Source organism: Anabrus simplex, chromosome 10 (genome assembly GCF_040414725.1).
Source record: "Anabrus simplex isolate iqAnaSimp1 chromosome 10, ASM4041472v1, whole genome shotgun sequence".
In the NCBI taxonomy this organism is placed as follows: Eukaryota; Metazoa; Arthropoda; class Insecta; order Orthoptera; family Tettigoniidae; genus Anabrus; species Anabrus simplex.
This window is the reverse complement of record NC_090274.1, coordinates 117,075,049-117,099,219: the sequence shown is the minus strand read 5'-3', so window position 1 is coordinate 117,099,219 and position 24,171 is coordinate 117,075,049. Positions and strand designations below refer to the sequence as shown.

At 39.4% G+C, this 24,171-nt stretch overlaps 1 protein-coding gene across 2 annotated transcripts in view; it reads right to left on the bottom strand.

Moving 5' to 3' along the window:
• Positions 1-14,349: 14,349 nt before the first annotated feature.
• Positions 14,350-24,171, bottom strand: part of LOC137502393 (gastrula zinc finger protein XlCGF7.1-like) — a 65,861-nt gene continuing 56,039 nt past the window's right edge. For both annotated transcript variants that reach the window (XM_068229454.1, XM_068229453.1), the window contains exon 5: positions 14,350-16,086. In XM_068229454.1, the coding sequence (XP_068085555.1) occupies positions 15,429-16,086 (658 nt within the window). In that variant the 3' untranslated portion in view covers positions 14,350-15,428. The remainder of the gene's footprint in view (positions 16,087-24,171) is intronic.

Here is a 24,171-nt window from a genome sequence, read left to right as displayed (position 1 = left end):
ATTATTCGCCTTCGAATACCGCCCGCTGCACTGACTTAGACCGCCTCGAATAGATGATTTTATAAAGTGCACCATACCAATATCAGTCAGCAGTTCCAAATTCACCTGTGTGTGTTTTAACATAGCATCCCAACTTAACCCAGGTGCTGTAAAATACTGACATGGGTCAAGGCTGTAGGTGTTCATGCAAACACAGCGAAAATTTTCAAAAACATCAGCTAACAAAAGTACATCTGTCTTTAAATATAAATCGGAGTATTCACCCAGCGTTTGAATGTGGAACTGCTCCCAGATATGTTGTGTATGTAAATAGTCATCATCACTAATATCTGCTGAATTCAGCGAGCTGTAAAAGGATTGTTTCGATGGTAAGGCGCGTTCTTCGAGGCGGTCTAAGCAGTCGAGATATTCATAACAAAAGACACCCTTACGCCGAAGTAAATTAAACTGCGCTTCTTCGGGAAAAACGCGTCGAATTTCCGTAAATTGTTCAGGCTGTAAATGACTAGAAAGTTCATCGAGGCTACTCGCCATAAAGCGAAACGAGTCAAGGAATCTCAGTTTTATAGAATGCTCAGCATCTACTTTTACAGACTTTGCAAACGCAATGTACCGCTCTTTATTCTGAGGGATTATATCTACTTTTTCATCTGAAGCTCCAAATTGTGAAATGATGAAATGAGAGTCGTAACCAGATAAGTTATGAAAAATTACAGGGATAAATTTAGGAACTCTATACTTAAGATTACAGCTATAATGAGCGGCACATCTGTAGAAACCAGTTAAATGATCATGATCAAAAACTTTAGGGTCATTTTCGGAAAATTCCCCATCACAAATGCTACACTTTGTAGCACGTTCATGATCATTTAACTGAATTTCGGTGAGTGGCTTCATAGGAATATTACTATTTAGAATACGACCAAGACGAACTGCATCACTTTCAAGTCTTTCTAAAAATACTTTAGCAGCACCATGTCCTCGATACAGCTCTAACTTGTTAAGCGTACTATCGTAACTACACTTGATGTAATACGCGAAGCTATACGGGACATGCATGTGCGTAGTATTAGTGAAAGAGTTGTCAGGATTAGGTGAGCATGTGTTGCATGGCGTGAGGATGGCTTCAAAGTCTGCATAAATCACGAACGGTACCCACATCTGCTTGTGAAAATTTGTAAATTTTAAAACATTATTGCCTGTAGTAGGTATCTCTGTACGTACATGATTGCAGTCATTCTTGGAATGCTTCGTTAACTGATCTTCAGTTCTAAAATACTGCAAGCATCCACCACATAGCCACTTTTTACACTTATCTTTTGACAACTGACTGCTAACAAGTCTACTCAGATTTTTAATCCAGCAAAAGTGGCTATTTTCACTGTTTTCAATATAGAGTAAATTAGCATGAGTACTCTTCTTATAACATGTATAATACAGAGGACCTACTACAGACTTTTTCTCTACACCATACACATTAATGCTAATGTTATTTAGTTCCTCAAAGCGCTTAATATCTTTTAACTGCACAGGAAATTCTATACTATCGAAATTTAGCTGCGTTGAATAGTGTGGATAAGATGATGTTCTCTTAGCTGCGTCTGATTTCGCAGGATTTAAAGCTGACATCACCGCCCATGCAAAACATGCTTCGTCATTGTTTTGGATGTTTACAACAGCTTTTCTTTGCTGAATCCATGTCGGCAGCTCGATGTACGATGAACCTCGCATGGGATTGTACTTATTGATGTTAACTTCTAGATACATTATCTCAACTAAAGCCCACCCTGATTCCTTTTCCTGAAATTCCTCGCTCTTAGTTGAAATAATGTTAGAGACATCCCTAAGTACATCACCAAAATTAGTCGACTGACTTATGACAAAATTCTTCGTATTAAATGATTTAATGTCCGTTATTTCGGATTCATCCGTGCTTTTAATGTACAAGGCGAAAAGTTCAAAATTAACTTTAAATAAATTATGATTGGACAAAGATTTAGCAAGAAGCTGTTGTACATCCGGTTGAACGCAATTTAAAAAGTTTGAAGTGCTCTGAAACTTTTGACTGGTGCGAATTCTGTAACTAGCAATCCTACTTTTAAATGCTGTATTAATTTCCTCGATGTTTGCGTTACTACCACTTCTACATGCATTATTTTTATGTGCATTACTCCGTAAGTGTCTCTGAAAATGCGAAGATGGTACATCAGTGTTACAGTGCTCGCAGTGAATAGTTTGAAGTTCATGATTTTTTCTAGGTTTTTTACTACTAGTACTTTCTACAGCTACATCAGTAGCTGCACGCTTTTTACCTACTACTACCTGAGGGCAAGTAGATATTTGATGTACCTCTGTTAAGTGAGCCTCGTATCGCACTACGTTAGCGAAATACACACTACAAACTTTACATAAAGCAGATGTTATGCTAGGGTGTTTTGATTTCATATGGCGCATGAAGTTATCACGCCTTGCAAACGTTACATTACATTCCTCGCAGCAGGGGAACATCTGAAAAGAGAACGACCGATAGAGATTAGGTGAAAGTTACGGAAGAAACCAAGTTTCAAGGTATAGAGGTTGAACATGGCTGTGAGTTTGAAATTATAAAATTAACTAGGCCTATAGCATGAGGATTGAAGAGAACGACTATTTATCAATAGACTAAAGTTACGATGTTCGGAAGAAACCAAGTTTCAGCCTGTTGAGGTCAGACATGGCTATGTGTGCGTGTTTGAAATTATACCACGTCTATAGTATGAGGATTAAAGAGAACAACTATTTATCAATAGACTAAAGTTACGATGTTTTAGAAGAAACCAAGTTTCAGCCTGTTGAGGATAGACATAGCTACGTGTGCGTGTTTGAAATTATACCACGTCTATAGTATGCGGGTTGAAGAGAACAACTATTTATGATTAGCTTAAAGTTACGATGTTTTAGAAGAAACCAAGTTTCAGCCCGTTGAGGACAGACATAGCTATGTGTGCGTGTTTGATATTAACCACGTCTATAGTATGAGGATTGAAGAGAACAACTATTTATGATTAGCTTCAAGTTACGATGTTTTAGAAGAAACCAAGTTTCAGCCCGTTGAGGGCAGACATAGCTATGTGCGCGTGTTTGAAATTATACCTCGTCTATAGCGTGAGGATTAAAGAGAACAACTATTTATCAATAGACTAAAGTTACGATGTTTTAGAAGAAACCAATTTTCAGCCTGTTGAGGACAGACAGAGCTATGTGCGCGTGTTTGAAATTATACCTCGTCTATAGTATGCGGGTTGAAGAGAACAACTATTTATCAATAGACTAAAGTTACGATGTTTTAGAAGACACCAAGTTTCAGCCCGTTGAGGACAGACATAGCTATGTGCGCGTGTTTGAAATTATACCTCGTCTATAGTATGCGGGTTGAAGAGAACAACTATTTATGATTAGCTTAAAGCTACGATGTTTTTAGAAGAAACCAAGTTTCAGCCCGTTGAGGGCAGACATAGCTATGTGCGCGTGTTTGAAATTATACCTCGTCTATAGCGTGAGGATTAAAGAGAACAACTATTTATCAATAGCTTAAAGTTACGATGTTTTAGAAGAAACCAAGTTTCAGCCCGTTGAGGATAGACATAGCTATGTGTGTGTGTTTGAAATTATACCACGTCTATAGTATGAGGATTAAAGAGAACAACTATTTATCAATAGACTAAAGTTACGATGTTTTAGAAGAAACCAAGTTTCAGCCTGTTGAGGATAGACATAGCTATGTGTGCGTGTCTGAAATTATACCACGTCTATAGTATGCGGGTTGAAGAGAACAACTATTTATGATTATCTTAAAGTTACGATGTTTTAGAAGAAACCAAGTTTCAGCCCGTTGAGGATAGACATAGCTATGTGTGCGTGTTTGAAATTATACCTCGTCTATAGCGTGAGGATTAAAGAGAACAACTATTTATCAATAGACTAAAGTTACGATGTTTTAGAAGAAACCAAGTTTCAACGAATAGAGGTCATACATACCTTAAAATCTTCGCGCTGCAAACTGTTACTCGGATGAATAAAATGCGTGCGTTCAAGCCTGAAACTCGAATGATAATATTCTGGTCGTACCTAAAAAGAAGAAACATCAATGAATGTAGTGTAGGGTACATCATCTAACCTAGTTATCTTTACAACTCAAAGTTCGAAAATATACCTTTAAAAAAATGCACGTGCTGCAGACTGTTACTCGGATGAATAAAATGCGTACTTTCAAGTCTGTAACTCGAACGGTACCTAAAAAAGAACAAACATGTATGAATGTAGATGTCTAGCGTAGAAGTTGCTTTGCAAAAAAAAAGTAACTAACAGTTCTACCTTACCTTAAGATAAAGGCTGAAGAATAATATTCACAGCAGACGGGAGATGTGTGTACGTAATAAACGCATACAGAGAACTGTGAGCACTTCGCGCAGACTGCAGCGAGTAAATATACTGCTTGTTACCAAGCGGATGTGAAAAATCGCTGACAACTGTAGTACAGTCGGAACGAAGTGTTTATGCAACAAGAGCTTTCCTGTAGTCCCGCAGGCTGACGTATTTAGGCCGGAATCGAACCTCCTGTTGATGCCGAGGTGTCAGAATTTAAGAGTTCTGCAGCGGATCGAGCCTTGGAAAGTTAGCGCGTGATCCTCGACTTCTCGAGGGTACTAAGCTACATACGCGGTATTCCTTACCTGTAGGCACTTAAAGGTATTGAGCTAAAGCTAGATCATGTAATGACGATCGCGCAGGCCCCTCGCCTAGCATTTGCTATTTTTTACGGCTTCTAGTTCGAACCCGCTATCTTCCGAAGTAGCGAGAATGATTGAAGAGTGTTGAGGGTGATTCATTTGTCGGATGGAGGCGTTAAGCTATGTGCAGGCTTCTTCGGTAGGAGTAGGCTGTCGGGACATCTAGTTATCGATTTAAAATCCTAGTCAGGAAGGGCAACCGGTCGTATAAAACTATGGTGTATGATCTAAGAGGCGGGGTGTGCAAAAAAGCCAGCAATAAGTAAGGGCTGTTGATAGGGGGTGTTAAACCTTGTGTAGACTCCTTCGAAAATGATTTTTGAGTACAAGACGTTGATGGTGATTCATTTGTCGGATGGAGGCAATAAGCCTTGTGCTGGCTTCTTCAGTAGGAGTAGGCTATGTCGGGATATCTAGTTATCGATTTAAAATCCTAGTCAGGAAGGGCAACCGGTCGTAAAACTATGGTATATGATCTAAGAGGGGTGTGTGCAAAAAAGCGAGCATTAAGTAAGGGTTGTTGAGGGGGGCGTTAAACTTTGTGCAGGCTCCTTCGAAAATGATTTTTGAGTACAAGAGTGTTGATGGTGATTCATCTGTCGGATGGAGGTAATAAGCCTTATGCAGGCTTCTTCGGTAGGAGTAGGCTATGTCGGGATATCTAGTTATCGATTTAAAATCCTAGTCAGGAAGGGTAACCGGTCGTAAAACTATGGTGTATGATCTAAGAGGCGGGGTGTGCAAAAAAAGCCAGCAATAAGTAAGGGCTGTTGATAGGGGGCGTTAAACATTGTGCAGACTCCTTCGAAAATGATTTTTGAGTACAAGACGTTGAGGGTGATTCATCTGTCGGATGGAGGCATTAAGCCTTGTGCAGGCCTCCTCGGTAGGAGTAGGCTATGTGCCAGTACCGGGATATCTAGTTATAAAACCCGCTATAACAAATTTATCGCGTATACTGTGATTTAAAATCCTAGTCAGGAAGGGCAACCGGTCGTATAAAACTATGGTGTATGATCTAAGAGGCGGGGTGTGCAAAAAAAAAGCCAGTATTAAGTAAGGGCTGTTGATGGGGACGTTAAACCTTGTGCAGACTCCTTCGAAAATGATTTTTGAGTACAAGACGTTGAGGGCGATTCATTTGTCGGATGGAGGCAATAAGCCTTGTGCAGGCTTCTTCGGTAGGAGTAGGCTATGTCGGGATATCTAGTTATCGATTTAAAATCCTAGACAGGAAGGGCAACCGGTCGTAAACCTATGGTATATGATCTAAGAGGCGGGGTGTGCAAAAAGCCAGCATTAAGTAAGGGCTGTTGATAGGAGGCGTTAAACTTTGTGCAGGCTCCTTCATCAGGAGAAGCCTACATGCCGGTACCGTGCAGGTTCTTTCGATAGGAGTAGGCACTGTGTGTGTTTTAACCTCAACGTACAATCATGATATTTTACGTTAGGAACTTACATAGGCTAAATGCTACACATTCCGTAGCAGAGCCGGGAATCGAACTCGGACCTCCGGGGGTAGCAGCTAACTATTACACCACAGAGGAGGTCTATTTCAGAATATTTTACAACCTTAATTAGTACTGTGTTTTAACCTCTCCGTACAGAGCTTACATGGCTGAATGCTACTCAGCTAAGAAGACGTTCGTGAGTTACAAGTCGCTTATCAGCACACCGTGTCTTCGTTCAAGGTTACTACTACAGCCGGAAGATACGTGTACAATTTCAGCTAACACATTCATTCCACAACTCGCTCAGAATGACTACGTTGATACAACTTCAAAGACTGTAGAACAAACCCATAGCCTACAGTTTAGTATGCCTCTCACCTGGTAGTCTCGGGTTCGATTCTCTTGGGAATAAAAATGTGTTTTACAGAGTTTAAATCGCAAGAATTTGTTGAGTTGTCCTTCCTGACGCAAAACTAGCAGTATCTAACCTCTTACACTATAGTTTTCAACCGGTTGCCCTTCCTGACATCAAAGAACTCGGATTAAGAATCTGTTTTGTTTTAAGGCTAGTTGTCCTTCCTGACGCAAAACTGGTAGTATCTAAGCTCTTACATCATACACTATTGTTTTTGACCGGTTGCCCTTCTTGACGTCAAAGAACTCGGATTAAGAATCTGTCGAGAATCGGGGGTTTTACAGCTAGATGCTCTTCTTGGATTTTAAATCACGAACTATTGTTTTAGAGCCGGATGCCCTTCCTGACTAAGGTTTTAAATCGCAAGAATTTGTTGAGTTGTCCTTCCTGACGCAAAACTCGCAGTATCTAGCCTCTTACATCATACACTATTGTTTTCGACCGGTTGCCCTTCCTGACGTCAAAGAACACGGATTAAGAATCTGTCGAGAATCGGGGATTTACAGCTAGATGCTCTTCTTAGATTTTAAATCGCTGTAACACGAACTATTGTTTTACAGCCGGATGCCCTTCCTGACGCAGAACTTGACGTCAAAGAACTCGGATTAAGAATCTGTTTTACAACTTCTAACACGAGAATCGGGGATTTACAGCTAGATGCTCTTCTTAAATTTTAAATCATGAACTATTGTTTTACAGCCGGATGCCCTTCCTGACTAAGATTTTAAATCGCAAGAATTTGTTGAGTTGCCCTTCCTGACGCAAAACTAGCAGTATCTAGCCTCTTACATCATACACTATAGTTTTCGACCGGTTGCCCTTCCTGACGTCAAAGAACTCGGATTAAGAATCTGTCGAGAATCGGGGGTTTACAGCTAGATGCTCTTCTTAGATTTTAAATCGCTGTATCACTACAGCCGGATGCCCTTCCTGACTAAGACTTTAAATCGCAAGAATTTGTTGAGTTGCCCTTCCTGACGCAAAACTGGTAGTATCTAGCCTCTTACATCATACACTATTGTTTTCGACCGGTTGCCCTTCCTGACGTCAAAGAACTGGGATTAAGAATCTGTCGAGAATCAGGGTTTTACAGCTAGATGATCAAAGCAGTATCTAGCCTCTTACATCATTCACTGTTTCACGGTATGGCTGGTTGCCCTTCCTGACGCTGAAAGACCGGGATTTAGCCTGTTACCCTTCCTGATACAACAAGACTAGGATTTATTTTTTTAGACTGCACTTGGCTAGAAATAGTCACACGGAATTATTATATAGAAAGAGAATTGCTGGGCAGATCACAGCTGACGCAAGAGTGCGGCACGGTGATTAAAGATGGCGGATGACAGCTGTCAAAAAAAAAGCATGTTGATTTGTAAAGCACGTGGAATTTGCCGCCACCGGGCAGCACTGTGATTAAAGATGGCGGATGACAGCTGTCAGAAAAGCATATAGGTTTGTAAAGCACGTGGAATTTGCCGCCACCGGGCGGCACGGTGCTCAAAGATGGCTGCTATCAAAAAGCATTTTTCAAATTATCCGCCACCACAAAGAGGGCAGCACTGTGATTGAAGATGGCGGATGACAGCTGCACGTGGATTTGCTTATCTCGCGCTAGTAAGGTTAAGTTGGTAGCACTAAGGTTTAGGCCCGTTAAGATGGCAGCACTGCGGATGACAGCTGTGACGTACCACATTTCAAAGGTAAGTAGCTAAAGAGGGCAGCACTGTGCTCTGTTGATTAAAGATGGCGGATGACAGGTGTCAAAAAAAAGCACATGGCCTTGTTTCCAAACAAGCACTGTGCTCTGTGGTTTAAAGATGGCGGATGACAGCTGCACGTGGCTTTGTTTACCACGCGCTAGTTAGGTTAATTTGGTACCACTAAGGTTTAGGCCCGTCAAGATGGCAGTACTGAGGTTAGCGATGCGTTGTTGTCTGTCAAAAAGCACGTGGCTGTCAAAAAACACGTGGCTTTGTTTCCCTCACACTAGTTAGGTTAAGTGACAGCTGTCAAAAGAGCACGTGGCTGTCAAAAAACACGTGGCTTTGTTTATCTCGCGCTAGTTAGGTTAAGTTGGTACTACTGAGGTTTAGGCCCGTCAAGATGGCAGTACTGAGGTTAGCGATGCATTGTTGTCTGTCAAAAAGCACGTGGCTTTGTTTACCTCACGCTAGTTAGGTTAAGTTGGCACTACTGAGGTTTAGGCCCGTCAAGATGGCAGCAGTGAGGTTAGCGATGCGTTGTTGTCGATGACAGCTGTCAAAAAGCACGTGGCTTTGTTTACAAATTCAAATCTCCCGCCAAAATTCAAATTTTCCGCGCCGCGGGCGGAGGAGGAGGCCGCCGAATCCCCCTATTATACTACTAAGTATGTGTGGTCGTTGGGCCTGTTGGCAACTTATTGTTTTTAGAAAAATAATTTGGATATTCAAATACTTAGTAAGTTGTGTAACTAAGTACTAATTTGTTAATTAGATAATTAATATAGTGACGGCCTTACCTAGGAATTGTGCACATTTTTATAAATTTTGAGACTACTCATTTTTCTAAATTTTCTTTTAATACCGAGCTCGGAAGGTAACATAATAGGCATGTTGGTTTTTAAATTACAACCTTGTTTGAATTTTATAAATTCTTTAAGCCCTGTTTATTTCCAGTGTGTTGGGGACATTTAAGTTAATGGTCATGCATTTGAGCAGGTTCTTGGAAAACTACTTCGTAGAAAGGTATTTAATTCCTTCTCAATTGTGAATTCAGCTGTAAATGTTAGTCCACCCACCCTCTTCCTTCTTCTTAATTTATATTAAAATTGGTCCTTAAAAGTGTGATCGTAAATTGATATTGTAATTGTATTGCTCTATCCTTTGTTTTCTTGATCCATCCTCTGTTATGGTCGTAGGCACTTGGTTTTTCCCAGATTACATCGCTTCCCGGACCTGTGTCTTCTTTTTTATCGAGACCTTCCCTAAGTAGTCGGCGTTATTTTGCGTTGTGTTGGCCTCTTGTCTCTTTGGTGGTTGGGCTAGCACTCGAAGACCTGGGCTGCGGTGTTGTGTCGCCAGTCGTTTGATTGCCCTTTTCTTCGGTTGTTAGTACGCCACACTAAATAGCCCAATGTTTTATGTAGCAGTGACGCATTTTCCAACCCATCAAGAATAAAGCCTCACTATTATGGTAGTCGATATCACAAGCGGACCCATAAACTTCCCTGAGATCAATATTCTCGCCATGAAGCACTAATCACCAATGAAGGACATTACGAAGCCCTTGTTCATCACAAAATGGAGACCAGGAAAGTACTAATAATTATTATTTTATTTGAGAGTGTATTAACAGCACACGGTCATCTACATAGATTTGTAAATATCGATGACTGATGATTCATTGTGCCGATTTTAAGTTTCCTAATTACCAAACATATACTTGGTTTAATGCATGTCCTCTTTTGGTTGATGGATTGCCTGAGTGAATATTAGTTAATACGGCGTAAATGATAGTAATCATGAGTGTACAGATGTATTAGCTTAATGTTCAGTCAACACGAAATGAATTTAGTTTAGAAAATATTATAAGTAATGAAGAAACATTTATTTATATGTTGTCCTAGACAATTCACTGCCTGATCATAAATGTCTCAGGCTTCAAGTATCACGGGAAAACTGTCATCAAGGTAACATTAACCATTTCAAACATTCCATGATGATCAGGCAGAAAAATATAATCTCAGTGGAAGAAGGAAACTCAGAAACACACTCATATTTTAAGACAAATATTTTAACTTCATTTAAGCTCTTCCCCAAAGGAAAACTACCCAGAAAATCTAAGGTATTACAAAAACCCATAGCACTACAATTAGAAAGCCTACCATTAAAAGCTGCATTCCTCATCCTGCAAGTAATCAGAGAAGAAACTGTTTTATTGCATTCCTAAGCAGGGTATTTCTGAACCAAAAAGGGCGGTGGAAATCTGACAAAATATTATATGGAATGGTAATATAAAAATAATTGTCAACGACAAAATTATTCGAGATTCTAAAATTAATGTAACACTGCTTGGGAAATAATAAATTATGAAACTGGTAGGAGGTAATAAAAGGGTCAACAGCCATTGCACCACATATCCTGATTTACTTCTTTATAAACAAGTACAAACCAGAACATAAGTTTGATATCCTTGAGGAGAATTACAATTTACCTCCTGATATTCTCAGTTACCACCAATTACAGATGTAATGATGAAAATTTTTAGACATGACATTACATTTGAAAGGTCTGTCCGCGGTAACTGGTAGTATACATGCATTGTGTACATCTAGTAGCAAGTAAATAATAATATCCTTTTGTATAATTTCTATTGCTCATGTATCTCTAGTTGCCATCGCATTTGTGTTGCTTTCCTGCACATGAATTCCAATTCTCTAATATATCATATTCTCGTTTACTGCAGTACGAGGGCATTTACTACTCGTATGTTGTTTCTTAAAATAACATTTTAAACCAGAATTAACTTATTGTGCCCCTGTGCCGCCCCTCATGTTATTTTTATATCACAATTACAAACAATGCAGGTGACTACACATTTAATAGATTTCAGACAACTTAACATTTTGTAGACTACAGAACGGAGCACCATTACAGAGTAAATACACATGCATAATAGTATTTTTGAGTGTCATCTAGCTCGAAGTGTGGAACTATAGGTTGCTGAACGGCAACAATATTATTCTATTCATACAAGAAAACAAAGATCTATTTCCACTGTTGTTTTCACACAATTACACTTTTCAAGATATTTCCACAAATCAAACATCTAATCAGCCATACTCCAAGGTAAGTAGATAGTAGGGCATTAAGGGGAACTTATTGGACAAACAAACATTCAGGCACAGCAAAACTCCACGACACTTCTCCAGAGAGAGGTAAGAATGTTATGTAATAATAATAATAATAAATAATAATAAAAATAATAATGTTACTGAGCCACACATCCCGGCTGTTGTTTAAGGAAATACCTGTTAGAAAAACGTAGCACTGTACACTTGAGAGAAGTGCGGACAGAATCGTGTGTTAGTGGACTGGTAACGTCGACTATTTTGCCACTGAGAAAATTTACTATTGTATACATTGCTATGGATGGGCGTTAGCCCAAACCATGTTAACCCTAGAACAATAGCGTGAAAATCGTAACATGAACGGTCGGGCTAGGTATGATAGACACATTATCAAAACAATTAGGTAAACCATTTCAGTGATTAATATTGCCCCGAAAATATTTTACATTAAAATGGCATGTCAATACCCAGAAAACATACTTAGATTAGTCGACTCATTAAATTATGTAAAATGTTCACTGACAAATCAGCATAACATTTAGGGTTCAAAATACACACGGATATGAAAATTTGTGGCAAGCAATACGCACTTAATACATCTATCTGTTAAGAATATTGTCAAAAAATGAACACAATGATTCTCAATATGGCAAGCAAAATGTAACATGTATATGACACTTAGAGAAGTTCCAACTGGATCACATTCGTTGGTTTCTTCTGCCTTTATCAACAAAATAATGAGGAGAGCCATTTGCGTTCAGATTCTTTATATTCACCGTAAAACTGGAATTAGCTATAGTTGCATTTCCAATGTCTTCATCTTCTTCTCCTTGAATAAATTAGCTGCTGGATTCAATATTACTTGTTACCACAAAATCTGGGTCAGGATTTGAATCATCATTCTAGTGTTAAACAGTCATCAACCAAGATGAGACTTCAGACATACACATATCTGCACGTTGAATTAAGGGTGTAGCCGTTCTATAAAACTATTCTCAGATTAAGAATTCCAGAAAATAACGTTGAAACGTACCATATACCTACGTGGGCGTTACTGATAGGGTCTAAATGTGTGTTCCGTGCGAATGTACTTGCAAAAAGAACGAACGACCAATGATACATAACACCAGTGTATATGTTCACTAAGGTGAGCTACCAGGTCAGTCCGAAAATGAGTCTTGTGGGAAAACGTTTTTAATTCATTCTTCAAATGGCTTGATCTTTGTGCAGTGTTAGCGGGCGAGTTCATCTTAAGATAAAACTTCTACATCTGTCCGAAAATGAGTCTTGTGGGGAAACATTTTTAATTCATTAGTTAAAATGGCTTCATCGTTCTGCAGTATACGCGGGTGAGTTCTTCTTAAGATAAAACTTCTATGAAACCTACTACCGAACTTATAACTTAGAAGCATCTATTCTGGAGGCTGAGTGAGCAGGTGTTTACAAAAATTACCACACTCGTTACTAGAGTGAGAGAGATTCCACCAAATTCTTCAGAAGAACTTCTCCATTCCAAACCACAAATCAGCATATGTAGTGTTACTGCACGCTTGAAAAAAATTACCATCACACTGACATCAACAGTGTGACCGTAGCTTGGGATTTGATTTATCAATTTTGTTTATCATTATTTCATATGTATATTTATTCCTAATATTTCAAACTGAAAGGTATGCATAAGTGATATGTGTAATTTATTTTGTACAAACAGATGGGAAACTGCGCTAATTACAACTCGGAAATCTGTATGAGTCTTGCGGACATCCCAGAGTCCAATGAGGTGACCTTGTTGATGTACCGAGATCCGGAAGAGGTTCGGGGTGTGGTCTTGACAAGATCTTCTACACGTGATTAGATGGCCAGGATCAATCTAGACGTATCATGTAAGAGGTCTATATAGGCATGTGATGAAATGGCGAGAAGCATACTAGACGTGACTTCATACTGGACTGGACTACAAACTTTGGTGGAGAAAACTTGCCTTCAAACAGCGGGAGAGAGGAGACGTAACTTGTAGGAACCTGGGTTTGTTGTGTTTGTGAAGTGTGGTAATAACCTATAACTGTGGAGTGCTTAGGCAATTGGTATTGTACCACTTAAGGCAGCTTTGTGTTATATGTTGGTGAGAGGTAAGGGTTGCTGTATTTCAGACTTTCCACAATTTATGTTCCGGAACAACAAGCGTAGGTTGCTCGAGTGATGTATCTTTAAACCAAGTGTTAAAGTCAGTGAACACAGAATTATAAAGGTACAGTATCTGTGTGATATAACAATTGCCAATAATGAGAATATGCAAGTTGTGCCGATACACAATGACAGGGAATGGTACTTATCTGCATATGTGCTTTGTTCAGTGAGTTGACTGCAAGTGATGACTTGGTCCTCCATTTTGTTTTCCACTGTTTTTGTTGTCGATTACTGTGTAAACATGGAGTTTTCCAGCGATACATTCTGAGTGTATTTTATGTATATTTTGGCATATCGAAGAGGTGTTCATAACAGACATTTTTCAAAATTTAGTTAGTTATTTTAGAATCAGTGGAGTTATTGATGAAGATAGCTGAAGTCCATACCTATTAAGTCGCTTTCAGAAGCCCAGGTAAGGCCTGAAGGAGATTCACTAGTACACAGCCTTAAGTTGTACAACCCCTGGGAGAGAAAGGATTATAATCCTCTATTAAAATTCGAGGGATCCATTCTGGTGAACTCTGGCACCTATTCTACGGACATTTCGAAATATTATTTTATTAATTTATTTTAATTGTGTTATTCAGATAAATTTCATTTGACGGCCAAGTGTGGGTCAATTAAGTATTTTATTATCATCTGATTTCATTTTCATCATATTGCAAAGGTTAATTATTAACATTAGGCTATATTACAAATGGCGCCCAGCATGAGGCGCTTAAGAATTTTATTTGATTAGTTTAGTCATATGGCAATGATTATTCATTATTTTTAATTGTTATTCACATATACAACACTGTGTGTGTAAGATACTGTATATCCAGTTGGCACTCTTCGAGAAACGTCTTACCACATCCATTACGATAATGCGGGCGCATTCCATTATTCGTAAAAAAGTGTTGTCGAATATTAGATTAGGTTGAAATATTACCACTTTGAACACAATGATCTGGACGTGTCTTATAACCGCTGTCTTTTTTCACGCAACTAAGATGTATATAAGCAAGTGAATATTCAACTCAGACCTTTGACCAGAAATGTTACACCAATTGATCAAAACAAAATGGAGAACTGCACTATATCTTTTGTTTTCGAAGGCTGGACTTGGTAATAAAACTAATTTTCGCACTGATTTCAGGAATGTCGACGCTCCCCAGTATGGGTGGCGTATGTTGTCGATGAACTTCCTTTTCAGAAATCTTCGTCACAGTCATGACCATAACGTGGGCTGACATTAGGAGACATAAGTAGGTGTCGCTGAATACTTGTCATGTCTGGACGCTAACCAGTATGCGCACGTAAATGTACCCGAAGTACTAACATTTTAGAAAACTTATTACCACATTCAAGACAACAATTGGATGCTCCTCAGCACTCGTAACCAGGTGTTGCCGATGACCTGCCTTAGGAGTAAACATAGATCAACGCTGATCACCGGAACATGGACGCTAACCAGTATGTTGCCGAAGTCAATACTTCCGAGAAAACTTCTACCCACATTGTCCACAAGTATAAGATGCACAACAGTATGTGTGCCTAAATGTTGCGGAAGACTTGATTTTTGAGTAAATTTAGAACCACACTGAGCACAGGTATTTGGCCGCACACTGGTGTGCGTTAGTAGGTGACGCTGAAGATGACCATTCTGGTAAAATTTCTTACCACATCTTTTACAGGAATGTGGAATCGCTCCAGTAACTGTAACCAGATGCTGGTGAAGATGACACTTCCGAGATAAGCTTACACCGAATTCATCACATCAATGTGGACGCTTATCAGTATGTGTAACGAAGAGCTGACTTCCTACACACGTTCTTACCATACTGCTTACAGTTATTCCAACGCTCCCCGGAATGTATAAGTTTGTGTTGCTGAAGACTTGACTTTTGAGTAAATTTAGAACCACAATAATCGCAAGAATGGGGCCGACAACCAGTATGTCCAACCAGGTGTTCCCGTCGATGAGACTTGTGAGAAAACTTTTTACCACATTGCTCACAGGAATTCTGACGCTCGCCAGTATGTAATAATAGGTGTTGCCGAAGATGAGACTTCTGAGAAAACGTCCGACCACATAGCGCACACGAATAGGGACGCTCACCGGTATGCGTAAGCAGGTGACGCCGAAGATTACCATTTTGAGAAAAATTCTTACCACATTGTTTACAAGAATGTGGTCTCTCACCAGTATGTGTAACCATGTGTTGCCGAAGATGCGACTTCCGAGAAAACTTAGAACCACATTCATTACACCAAAGTGCCCACTGGCTAATGGGATGGATTGACCCTTGATCAGAATCACAGAACATGTCTAGGTTAAATTCATTACGAGTGTGCGAAATGCACATTACTTCACTTCCTTCTTTCAATATCTTGCACCTACTGTTGCATGTACTCACTGGACCTCCAGTCAATAATGCAACGTTCTCGAATCTAGAAAACATAAAACAAGAAGTTATTACATTTTACGATTAAGATAAAATAAAATTCAATATCCAGATGCATACACAATATATGTACAAAGACTGCTTCTTTTCCCATTACATAGCACTCCAACTCTCAATAATCTCAGATAAAGGATCTAATAGGTAAGCCCATATAATTTCCAATTCCCAAATAGAATATATGATAAATTTGTATTTAACCACAGGACATCCTAACAACTGAAGACGGTCCAATATGGTAGCAATTATTGAGAGAATGTTTCCCTTAATGATTTCGTTACGTGCATTCTTCAACTTTATTTTAACTGAAACTCATCACATTTAGGATGCCAAATAATAACTAATGTATTAATAGCTGTATCCATAGTGAGGTTACATGTTGACAAGATTTCTCTATCATCTACAGGGATATTGGCAAGGACTTCTGGCCAATTTCACATCCAATTTCTGAGATACACATTTGTACTACAAAGCCAGGAAGAATTTGTAACAGTAGTAAGGTGGTAGTCCTTGATCTCTTCATCAGAGGATTCATGCCACATAATATTCTGAAGACTCCTGTGGTCGGGATGTGTAAACACACATTTGTATCTCTTAGGAATATCAGCTGAATGAGTAACAAAATCAGTTATGAACCATAAAATAATAGACAAGAAGTCAGGCGGAATTTCAGGGTCAACCATTTACAAAGAGTTCGAAGCTATCCCATTTCAAGTTTCACAACATCTGTCAAACTCAACTCTTGGCTTCGTTGTTGTGCTAGAATCTTTGAGCACACAATGATGAGGCATATGAAAGCTTAATGAGTTACAAATCACAAGGGGTACATTTTCCATGTGTCCCGTTTCACTGTTTTCACGGAGGAAAATTACATACAGCTGTTTCAAATCTGGAAATGTGGCAAACTTATTTTCAAGGTGTTTGAGCATTTTAACAGCATTATGCTTAGACAGAGCTACAGGTGATACTTCAGGACAAACAGGAAATTTGCCATTAAACCTGCCAGAATCATCCATTTGATCATTATTCATGAAAATTTTCTTCACATGCCCTTTCTTCAGGAGTAAGGAATGGCTGATGGAGTTCTTCAAGTTTCCAAAACCTTTGCAATTTTTATGTAAAGACCATCAAGATTTATAAGCCTGGCACACCGAACCTTAGCATTATTCTTAACACAAAACTCAGGGATGGTGCCTGACAATCCCCAACCAAATTTGGTCATCTAACAAGGTGAGATAACCTTTCTAATGCAAGGTATTAGAAGATAAAATATCATAATAGACTTCAGTTATAAATAGAAGAACGCTGCTTAAATATACTAACACTTAAAATGACATCACGAGCAATATACCAACTGGAACAATCAATTAGCTGTGCAGGAAGTTGGCTTGTGGTTGTATTCACAACTCCACAGTTCAACTTCAATGTATAATCTCGCACATTACAGAACAAAACAAAGTTGCATGTGGATAATCCAGGCGATACACCAGTATTGCCTATCCCAAATATAGGTAGCCAACAAATCTTAGTACAAATGCCGAGCTTCGCGACAAGACAACAAGACGCTAAGGATAAATGACTCCCCAAGCCCAAAAATATATTTAACTAGTACAACCTCTCCTGAACTGTTCTTCACTGCTACATGCGTAACTAAATATTTGAGTGAGTAGCACAATTGCAGAACTTCTAACATTTATATCTTTATTGGGAATTATTTGTTCTTTACCAACCAATAAGGTGTGGGGTCCATTGTGCCGGGGCACTTGTGTCGCTTACACTGTTTAGATACATGAGAAGCAAAAAATATGGATACCAAAGGTTATTTTCTGTCACAAATTTGCTGCGATAATCAATGTTTGTTTGAACTTCTACGGTGAGAATTGCTTACAATTGCTTACATTTAACACGCGAGAGGTCGCGCGCGTCTTAGAATGCGAGAGGTAAACCTCAGATTTATCTTTCAGACTTCTAAACAGACAATCAAACTTTCAACTTTATCGAATAGACCTAAATGAATTGCTGTTAAAATTGATACTTCGTGCATTCAGATTAAAATAAATGCCTTCCTCATCACGACCATTAAGAAAAAATGCTGAATCTCTGAGTTCAAGATAGAGATTTGAACTCCAAAAACAACACGCATATTCACTTAGCAAACTGGTATTGATATAATCTTTTCACAGAGAATCGGTTCATCATCAGATTCAACTATTGAGTAGTATCACTATTATAATTAAGCTTATTCTTTAATGGTCCACCTTTTCAATCCCACATATGCAATGTGAATAGACTATACAGTATTGGAAAGGTGAGTAGTTTGGCAAAGCAACAATGAGCTGCGACATTACAACTTCAACAGAAACAAATAGAGAGAGCAACATCAGTAAGAAATATACTACCTGCGGTAAAAGCGTCTGCCGGTCCCGTGGTGTAGGGGTAGTGTGCATGCCTCTCGCCCCGAGGCCCGGAGTTCGATTGCCGGCCAGTTCGGGGATTTTTCTCTCGACCTGAGAGCTGGTTCGAGGTCCACTCAGCCTACGTGATTAGAATTGAGGAGATATCTGATGGTGAGATGGCGGCCCCGGTCTCGAAAACCGAGAAGATGAGTCGTGCTGACAACACGATCCGTCATAATCTGCAGGCCTTCGGGCTGAGCAGCGGTCGCTTGGCAGTCCAAGGCCCTTTCAGGGGCGTTGAATGCCGTGGGGGAAAGCTTCTTCCATGGTGTCTGAAAATTCTAACCATCATCACCACCGTAAGGACAACAAATTGCGATGGAGGAGAATGCAGGGAAGCAGGCTAGGAGCCTGGAAGACAGTGATTCTCCAAGCCTAAATAGCTGCACATTGCTTGCTATTGCTCCAGAGGAATATATCCCAATTGCATTGATGGGCAGGACACACACTCCACTCTCAATCAGGCGGCACATCACATCTCAACATCAGAGTGATATTCTAGCACAGTTCCATTTACCAGCTGCGAACCGCTAATTGGTATTTATGCCATTAAATATCAGGAGCTAAGCAGAGGCAGGAAAATAGACAGCACTGCTCACACAAAGTACAACGCAGTGGCACAACAACAAACACTGGTCTTCCTGTCCCATTCTGCATAGTGAAGATGAGAAATCTGAACCCGGATATCAACCACTTGTTCCAAATCTACAATATAATCACCAAGCTTCTGCCCAATGCCACACGAGATTAACTCCTAGAAATTCAGCACACCAAAAATGGCCACCCTATCAAAACTCCTAGAAATTTTTACGCAGTCCTAGTCAACAAAATAGGACTGGCACATTTAGGACACATGCTGCAGCACAGAACCTGGCTGAACAATGCGGCGAAACTAACCGCCTTTGCGTCCAGCCTCCACCTGGTCAGTGGTGGCACATGGGGATGATAGCAGCTACACGAAGGACGTTATCACTGGCCATCTTCAGAAACAGGAACTTCAAACATTCAGGGCCATTCGGACCCGGAATTCTAACGGACACACCTTGCTGATGCGTATCCTGTTCCAGATTATGGCAACAATGAACCCGCTTCTGAGGGATGGTTTGCATATTTACGTGAAGCGACATCATGTGGAGGCCTCTTGGTCATCTTGGCCATAGCACAGACACTGCGACCGCTGCCAATTCTATGATCATCCTACTATTGCTTCCTTCAAAAATGCATGTGCGATTTGTAGGGGTTAACGCACCTCAAGTGCTTGCACGAGAAAGGGATCACTCAAACGCAACATTTGCAGTGAGGATCATCCACCTTTCTCGGTTAAACGTAAGGGTAAACGTCAACATTCTCCCACTCAGCCAGAAAGTGTTACCTATCACACCAACTGACATCACTGCATGACCCTCCCCTTCCACAATTCCCCTCCATCCACTGAGGCTATTCTGAAAATCATCACTATGGAATTCCAGAATATTGTCCCATTACAACGTCCTGATGTTCTGTATCAGATACAGCTAGCGGCGCAATTGATCTTCCAGACTCACATTGACTGAACTTTCTCTGGGACGTGAATGCACTGTGCATTATTTCTCCTTGATCCTAGTCCACTGTTGTAGTAAATGAATGTTTATTACATTAATGTGTGTTCTTTAAGGGTCAAGTGACTGCTGCCCCAAGAAATGTCACGGAGGGGTAGCAATTAGTATTCATAAATCCATCTCTTCAGAACAACATTATCATTCTTTAAATGAATATCTATCTGAAAACTTAAGAATAGAAATCATAATTGGAAATCAAATAATAGCTTTAGCTACAATTTATATATCTCTTGGATATTCCCCAACTCGTAAATTTGTAGAAAATACTGTTCGTTAATCCAGTACTTACATCACGATCAAAGATTTTAAAATTACTTCATATACACAAAAACAACAAGCTATTTACGACTAACTATTACATGATATCCAGAGTGTGGACTTACCCTCCCCTTCCCCCAACACGCCCTACATCAAAAACGAGACATGAATTTCTGATCCTCAGCCCTAACCTAGCAATGAACTGTGACATCACATTGCCCCTGCCTTACTAACCATAAAAATGTACTAACAAACCCATAGCAACATAACCAACGTCCCCAAACAGTCATACGTTATACACGAACCTTCTGGGTAGCACAGAGACAAACAATATCAGACATAATATGCAATACTGAACAACCTACTTCACAGGATGAATTACAAGATAATGTTAATGACTATTGTCAACTGACTCCACATTCTTCACCACACATCCCATCTATACAAACCTCCCCTCAAGCACTCCAAATATTACAATATTCCCATGAACATTACAAGGCATACCTTCGAACCTGTGACCCAAATATTCAGGAAGAGTTCGAACCTTTTTCTACCCTTCCTTCTGCGTTTGTAATTCCAACATGACTAATATGGCTTTCATAATTTTTCATATTTTCATCAGGTTTCCATGGTCCCGTATCGAACTGGGAAACAAGCATGGTTTCAAAATAAGATCTTCATATGACCATACTATTTTTTCTGGAACCACCTGAGTTAAGACCATCGAATGCCCAAAGCTTATACAAACAAAAGTCATTCTTCACATGAATGAAATTTTTTTCCAATTTTCTTTTAACAAGACAAAGATATAAACATTTTATGACTTATATGCTTCAGGTTGGGTCATTTCTCATGTGTGTATGGACTTAACAACCGAGTTTCTCCCGTTAGATATTAAGAAATTTTACTTCATGGTCTGACGCACCATAATCTCATTCCATATTTTTGTACCATAATTTTCACTTTTTGAAATCACTATTGTGTGTGTGCAATGTGTTTTACACTGTTTTTTGGATGTTTGTAATTTTTTAATTGTATCACTGGCTGATGATGACATGTAATTAGTGCTGTAACTAGTACCAACCTTTTATGAATGGCATGTGATACAATTCACATCAATAAATTAGTATTAACAAGGTGGACCAAGAATACCTTTAATTCACTGACAAATATAAAGCAATCCTACCCCTAGTATCTAATAATGCATAACAAATCTGCACTCAGTGATAATAAAACAATGACTGACATTTTTGCAGGCCATTATGAAGTTATTTTCTTACCATCTTCCGGTCCCAATATCCACCACTCTAACCACGATGCAATATCGGAATATTCAGGTATCACACAAAATCCTCTTTGCCTTATCTTTGAATCCCCTCCAGCTCTCGACTCCCAACATCCCCTAAATGCTTCTATTACAGTCTAAGATATAAAAGGTGCACTCAGGAATAAAAAGAACACTGCCCCTGGACTAGATCATATTACTTACCGACAGATAAATGAAGCTCCACATCCCCTCATATAACTCCCAAATGAAGTATACACCATAATTCCCCATACGGGAATCTTCCCAACCACTCCCCCAAATTGGGTACATGCCAAAATTTTGTCATTTTGAAAACTCCAAAAATTACAATCCCAATTAACTTCATATTGTCCCATAAATCTTGTAACAGAGTGTTCTAAAATCTTAGAAATCATCTTAGCTCACTGTATATACACCTATCTAACTACCTCATCTCATACCTCAGTAATAGCTGCCTCTGTGGATCAGTGGTAGAGTGTCGGCCTCCGGATCCCAAGATAGCGGGTTCAAACCCGGCAGAGGTAGTCGGATTTTTGAAGGGCGGAAAAAAGTCCATTCGACACTCCATGTCGTACGATGTCGGCATGTAAAAGATCTCTGGTAACACATTTGGTGTTCACCCGACAAAATTAATTAAATCTCAGCCATAGACGCCCAAGAGAGTTTCGGTTTACTCGGTCTGCCATCTAGTGGGCCTAGAGTAAGACGGAACGTCGAAATTGACGACCAGACAGCCAGATGGCGTCAACTTGAAATGTCTGCACACGGTAGCTGAGGCCATACGATTATTATTATTATTATACCTCAGTAACACGCCAGTTTCTGTCCTTAGCACTCCATACATAACCACGTCTTTCATATCTCTGTATCCATCAGAAAATTTTTACCTACAAAAATATGTGCAGCCCTTACCAGTTTTGATGTTGAGAATGCCTTTCAATGGACTGATATATAAATTCCATCATCTTCCAGTTCCAATGACAATCACCAATTTCCTAGCCAAAATCAGTATCCATTACACATTTACCTAAACCTCTCCAATTATAGCAGGAGTACCACAAGGTATTCCACTGTCACCACTTTTGTATGTCCTGTTTTGTATCAATATTACCCAAGCTATACCCCCACTTTCATTTTGCCAGTTTGCTCAAAACACAGCAATACTAGCTGTGGAATCCAAAAACTGATCTTTACAATCCCATCACCAAAGCAATTTAAATGAACTCAAAGGCTCAAACTCTGACAAATTGTCAGCAAAAAAAATGTATAAATTTTTCCTAATCATAAATGTAGATGCCGCCCCACTATCAAACCCTTTCTAACCTTAAATAATCAATCCCTTGCTGTAACGACCACACTTACCTACCAAGGCATAACATTTCAAAATATTTTTCTATGGAATGTACATATGGACCAAATTTATAAAAAGGCATCCCACGGGATTCACCTCCTCCCCTGGCTGTTAGGACAAACCTGGGGATTACGATGATGCTTGTTGTTTTAAGGGGCCTAACATCAACGGTCATTGGCCCAAACAAACCAGGGGATTATAAGCCGCACAAATCACACCTCCTACCAAACACCACTTCCAACTTCTGAGTCAGACCATAGATAAATTTAAACTCAAAATGGAATTATGGACAAATACAGATTGCACATCACTGGGCGAGGTTCTCCCTGTTATTTTTTTCCTCAGAAATTATGACAACTTGGCTTATTCACATAGAGAAGAATTAGTAACTAATTTTATGTCATAGACTGTATACTGAAATTTAAAATACATATAAATGTAACTAAGTCAAAATGTAAAATTAATATATTTAACATTGTTTCACATCAAGAAAAACAATGTCTTCCGTTCTGTTATTATATTTGTAGTATTCAATACTTTAACAAGAAAATTATTTTTATTTCTGACAACGTGTTTAACAAAATCAGAAGATTTTTTTAAAATTTACTTCCACAAAACATGTGAAATTAGCATGCAACCATAACTGAAACAAATATCTGTAAATGTAATTAGCCAAAGAGTCCATTTGTTAGACTGACAGTTCGCTCCCGTAGTGCGGAGAATTAAATAACTATTAAACTAAAAAGATAGGTTCATTTCTCTTTGCCTCTCTCTGTCTTTACGAAAATATCTACAATGAAACAACCTACCCCGGGTTATATTTGCAAAGATTGTGGAAGAACCTTCCTCTGGAGGTACAATAAGAGTGCCATAAGATGGCATGAAAGACGCTCTGACGACAGCCGTTCAGCTAAAGTGGAAATGGGGAGGACACGTAGCGAGACTGGAGCAAAATCGATGGACCTACAAAATGACAATGTGGGATCCCAGACAAGGAAGATGGAACGTGGGAAGGCAAAGAACTAGATGGGCAGACTGGTTTGTGAAATGGGGAGGAAAACAATGGACAAGAACAGCAAAGATAAGGCAAGAGTGGAAAGAGCTG